Source organism: Oryza glaberrima, chromosome 10 (genome assembly GCF_000147395.1).
Source record: "Oryza glaberrima chromosome 10, OglaRS2, whole genome shotgun sequence".
Taxonomy (NCBI): Eukaryota; Viridiplantae; Streptophyta; class Magnoliopsida; order Poales; family Poaceae; genus Oryza; species Oryza glaberrima.
Window position 1 is genome coordinate 9,262,688 of NC_068335.1, and position 5,218 is coordinate 9,267,905.

General features: G+C 41.2%; 1 protein-coding gene across 1 annotated transcript; it reads left to right on the plus strand.

The window, feature by feature from the left end:
* The first annotated feature begins 3,061 nt into the window (after positions 1-3,061).
* On the plus strand, positions 3,062-4,575 carry LOC127753241 (dirigent protein 1-like). Its single transcript, XM_052278717.1, has 3 exons — positions 3,062-3,439; positions 3,667-3,856; positions 4,246-4,575. The coding sequence occupies exons 1-3, from the start codon at positions 3,147-3,149 to the stop codon at positions 4,288-4,290; spliced, it is 528 nt and encodes a 175-aa protein (XP_052134677.1). The 5' UTR covers positions 3,062-3,146; the 3' UTR covers positions 4,291-4,575.
* The last annotated feature ends 643 nt before the right edge of the window (positions 4,576-5,218 follow it).

A 5,218-nucleotide genomic window follows, 5' to 3' on the forward strand; every position in this document is an offset into this window, starting at 1 on the left:
GCATGTATTCATGGTACATCACATTTCAAAAATATTATTGTGCGATTATATTTCGTTGTTATCGTATTCACGTTAGCTTGCGTGGAACCTCTAACCCACTCTACATGAAATGCTCATAGATGGACTGGCTCTCAAACTATATCAATCATATTAGGCTATATTGGAGCTTCATGTCCCACCCAATTCATCCTCGAATAAACCATGATAATATGCATGTTTTCTAAAGAAAATAAGTCTACCTTCTTTTCAAATGATGAATAAGATTATAAATAATTGCTTATAGATATTACTTAAATATGATATAATATAAAGCTAATAGTTTAGAAAACTATAAAAGCAATTAATGCCGACTAAAACAATTTACGGAAAAATCATAATAGATGATCTCTAGTCACTACTACAGAAAACGTCATAGGTGCCGGTTGGGAATGGCCTGTAGGTGCCAGTTTCTTAACTGGCACCGATTGGACGGCACCTATTCCCGAAATTATAGGTGCCGGTTTTAGATCCGGCACCTATCAGGCATATGGAAAACAAAAAAAAAAGAAAAAAAGGTCACCGGTCTCCCCCTCGCCTTCCACCACCCCGCCGCCTGCCATGCGTCTCGCATTCCACCACCGCCGCCATCGTGTGCGGCCACTTCACCACATTCTCCACCACCACCATCCCAGATCACATCATCCCCATCCAAAAATCAACAGCAAACTACTACATATATGGTACAAACTATCAAGAACTCAACAAGTTGGACATGAAGGAAGAGAAAACAGAGGTGAACTCAAGAACTCACCACCCCGCCGGACGCCACATCGCCCGTGGCAGCCTCCACCAACACCACCGTCACCGCCGTTGTGGGATCCGGCGGCTGCCGCCGGCCGCCACCTTGCCCGGGCCAGTCTCCACCATCACCATCGCTGCCTTGCCCACCTCGCCGTGCGTGCGCCGGCCTCCGCGCCGTACCCGGGCCGGCCTCCGCATACTCGCCACGCGAGCGCCGGCCTCCGCGTCGGCCACCGCCGCCACCTCGCCACGCGAGTGCGGGCCTCCGCGTCGGCCGCCGCGTCCTCCATCTCGGCCGCCGCCGCCACCTCGCCACGCGAGCGTCGCCAGCCTCCGCGTTGGCTGCCGCGTCCTCCGTCTCGGGCGCCGCCGCTCCTCCGTTGAGGAGGCAAAGAGAGAGGAGGGGCAAAGGTGGAGGAAGAAGGAGCCGAGGATAAGAATAATGGGCGGAAGCTGTGGGGATAAGGATTGATGGGAGGATAAGAAGGAGCTGAGGATGCTTTATGGTCTGGTTTTTTTAATAGGTGCTGGTTTTTTAATAGATCCGATACCTATACTTATATTATATATGTCGGTTCTAGATAAAAAATCGGCACCAATACTATAGGTGCTAGTTTTTACTTTAAAACCGACACCTATAGTATTGGTATCGGTTTTTCTCTAGAACCGACACCTATATTGCTTAAAGGTACCGGTTCTATATATTTTTCATCGTGTGGAGGTGGGAAAAGGCTCATAGGTGCCGGTTTTCAATGAACCGGCACCTATAAGGCCGGTCCCTATGAGGGTTTTTTAGTAGTGAGTTAATATTTCGCACTTACAAGTGTCATAAAACTTAAACGTACGACGCATGCCTGCGCATTCGCGCGGGCTACCTTTCTAGTTCTTTCAAATACCCAAAGTGTCTTCATTGGACCATTTCTATGGGGCTGACAATTGGTAGTAGCTGCGGTGGTGGTGCCTAGAAGAAGATGCAGTATACAGCCATGAGCCGTCGTAGAGCAAAATAATCTTTTGATGTGGCTAATAGAGTGCAATGAACGGAAAAATGATCGATGGCAGTGACATTTCATAGATAAAATCATTTGTACGTATGATGGCATTTTCTATAACCTCCACTAGCAAAACATAGAATTAGGTGCTTGCTACTTTTCTTAAATTTTCTCTTTAGTTATAAAATTAAGAAATATAATATACTATAAGAAGCCACGTTGAACTAACTAATCTCGTTGACTATTATATGTGTTATACACTACATTAATCCGAACATCCTTAGTATAATTATGTACTGATGCATGTTACCGCATCATTTAAACATCTCATGCTGTGTTCCACATCTACCCATTTTAAAATATAAATAATAATTAAAATCCTGGACACATGATGCAAATCTCACAGTTTTTTTGTGTAACTGCAAATGAAATTGAATGCAGAATGTTCATCGTCATGAAAAACCAAGTCAAAAGCTAATGTCTTATGGGTGGTCACTGCAGGGGTTTATTGCGCTGGTTTAGAGGCAGAATGGATTCCTATAGTGGGGGTGGAGGAATAGGGAATATAAGTGATATACTGCGGAGTGGGGGAATATAAGTGTTTGATGTGTTCAATGAATCGGCACATATTATGGCATGCATCCTCTATCAAGGGTTCTATAGTGGTGATCTTATAGAGTGCTTAATTAAAAGCAGACTTGATTATTCTAGAAGTACCGTCCAACATTCTATTGCCTGTAATTTGGCTTCTTGACTCTTGTATGAGTTTTTTATAAAAAGGTTGTCTGGGATTTTGTGTTGCAGTGTATGCACAAAGCCACGTAACAGATTCCCACGAATCTGAGCTGCAATTTGCCGTTGCCATCATAAGTATAACCCTAAAGATGGCATGCACTAATACTTAAAAGTAGAAAACAAAATTCATGTGTACATGTCCTAGAAATAGGAGCAGGTCATCAAAATGATGCGTGTCTACCTACCGGCGTATAACCCTTACCCACAAGCTACAATAATGCATACATGGATACAAGCATGGCAAAAAAAAGGGGGAAAAGACAGATGCACAACTGGTACATGTAGTCAAGTTGAATATCATCTTACGTTCATACCAACTTATTTATTTATATTGAACTTATCTCTCCAACTAGGGAACAAAAACATATTTGAATTTTTCAATGAGCAAAAGAGGATCCAACCATCATTTACATCTTGGGCACTTGCGATAGCTCTAGGGTTTATAAATACCATATATCCCTACCTCATCTCTCACAACACGGGAGCTAGGAAGGAGAATCAGCTGAGCCTTGATTGTTTCTTCATAGCTCCTTCCTCTTTCCATAATCAACAAAACCCAAAACCATTTGTGCCGAAAAAATGGCCTATTATGAGATTGCTCCTGTCGAGTGCCCACTTCAGCAAAACGAGCTGTACATGCACCTGTACCTACGCCAAGCTGACAGGGGACCAAACCGTGACCAAGAAGTAATACTGAACCCAAAAGTGCGACCCAACGATTTTGGTCTGACAGCTACTACTGCATGGACAATTTCTGATTCTCTTGATCCCAATGCAAAGATTGTTGCACGGGCAGAAGGTTTCCATATGCAGACTAGTTACAACAATACAAGCTGGTACGCTTCCTTCAACATAGTGTTTGAGGACGACAGGTAATTAATCCACAAGTTCTTATTCCAGTGAGGCTACCTAGCTAGAGTTTATTTCAATATATACATTATTCCCTGTTATATAGAGTATGCAAGTTGTATTCCAACCACAGTGGTTTATCAATGTGGTATATGAATTTTGATGAAGCTATTAAATTGTCTACTGTGAATAAAAGTAAATTTTTATCTAGCTGGTTTCACGGCAAATAATGCTCATGTACATCGAACAGGTTTAAGGGATCTATGCTTCAGGTGATGGGCACTACTCCGGCAGAAGGTCAGTGGGCCATCTCTTGTGGAACTGGGGAATTTGCCTTGGCTCATGGCATTATCAAGCAGAAAGTTATCCAGTCAACTCCTGGCGAAAATGTCAAAGAACTTCATGTCCATGCATTCTACACTCCAATGAATGATCCTGTGGTATCCATACCACCTTTTTGAATCTCTATATATAGGCCCTTTCCATTTTGTCATTATGAAATTCAGAAATTGGTATTTTGGTTTCCAAGCATTTTAATTTATTCAAATACAATATTTACAACTATAATTAATTACTTACTGAATAGTAATACTGGTGGTGTTTAAAATGTAGCTTTGTTTGACATACAAGTAGGAAATTATATATTGAAATTATTTATATATATGTAGCTCATTCATCTAACTAATTTCTTCTACGATTTACATGTTACATGGGAAAATGTGTGTTAATATAGACATTACTTGTGCACCTTATCTAGCTGCATATATATGCTGGAGCCTGGAGGTGATCATAACAATTGGAATGTTTTGGTTTATTCCATCATTCCTAGGTTCCTGGCGCTACTGATGGGAAGTCCTGGACGCTCGGGGCTTAAAACCAAAAGCTACTTCCATGCATGGTTTTGTGCTGTTCCAGTGTGTTACTTTGTATTGTGACGAACAATAATTTGGGCACCAAAGCATTATTTCTCAAGAGTAGGAAAAAATCATATCCTACTTCTTAAGTCGAGTAAAATTTGAATGGATTCATGGAAAGGACAGGTTCTATATCGATCCTGGCCTACTCAAAGATCCGTTGTGTAGTTGTAATTGTAATGTTGATTTCGAGCTCTATGGATGAAACTAGTAATAAATTGAAGTGAAGTTTGTTGTGTCGACAAAGGATTATGTGTACTGGATCACCTGGATTAATTATATATACCGTAGCACTTGGTTATTGTTAATATATTAATACTAATTAATAGGTTTACACATGCTCTCTGAACTTCTGACGGCCTCACATTTTCATAAAAAAGCCTACCTATGAATTACTTTTCAAAATCAGTGACTTTGTATCTAGGTAAAAAGCTATTCATCAGAGGTTTTGAAAGGATCGTTTAAACTAGGTCCATGTCTCTTGCACGCAGAGAGCTGTGGATGTCATATATTTTTTAGTACCTAAAAAATGTTTTATGCAATTATAATAAATCATCGGGAATAGAGTAATTTGTGAGGGATAAATTAAACTCGGCTAACTGACCAAGCCGACGAGGTATTGTACTGACGTACTATTTCGTTGATTGATTGCATGTCAAAGGGCTCAATATTTGTGCTACGCCAGAGGGTTGTCCATTGCCTCCAGCAATGGAATGATGGAAACAGACAATGCTTCGCCGACCAGAGCAAACGCACTCCAAATTAAAATACGCACGAGTTTATACGTAGTATCAAATACCTCTATACCTCATCAGATCTACTAGCTATAAGAGCGCGCTACGCCACAGGTAATTTTATCAAGCCTATATGATTTATGAGTTTAATTAG

Excerpts from the sequence above, each read along its gene's own strand:
- LOC127753241 (XM_052278717.1), top strand. The coding sequence starts at position 3,147 with ATGGCCTATTATGAGATTGCTCCTGTCGAGTGCCCACTTCAGCAAAAC. Across the intron at positions 3,440-3,666 it reads ATAGTGTTTGAGGACGACAG|GTTTAAGGGATCTATGCTTC; the intron begins GTAATTAATCCA and ends TACATCGAACAG. Across the intron at positions 3,857-4,245 it reads CTCCAATGAATGATCCTGTG|GTTCCTGGCGCTACTGATGG; the intron begins GTATCCATACCA and ends CATCATTCCTAG.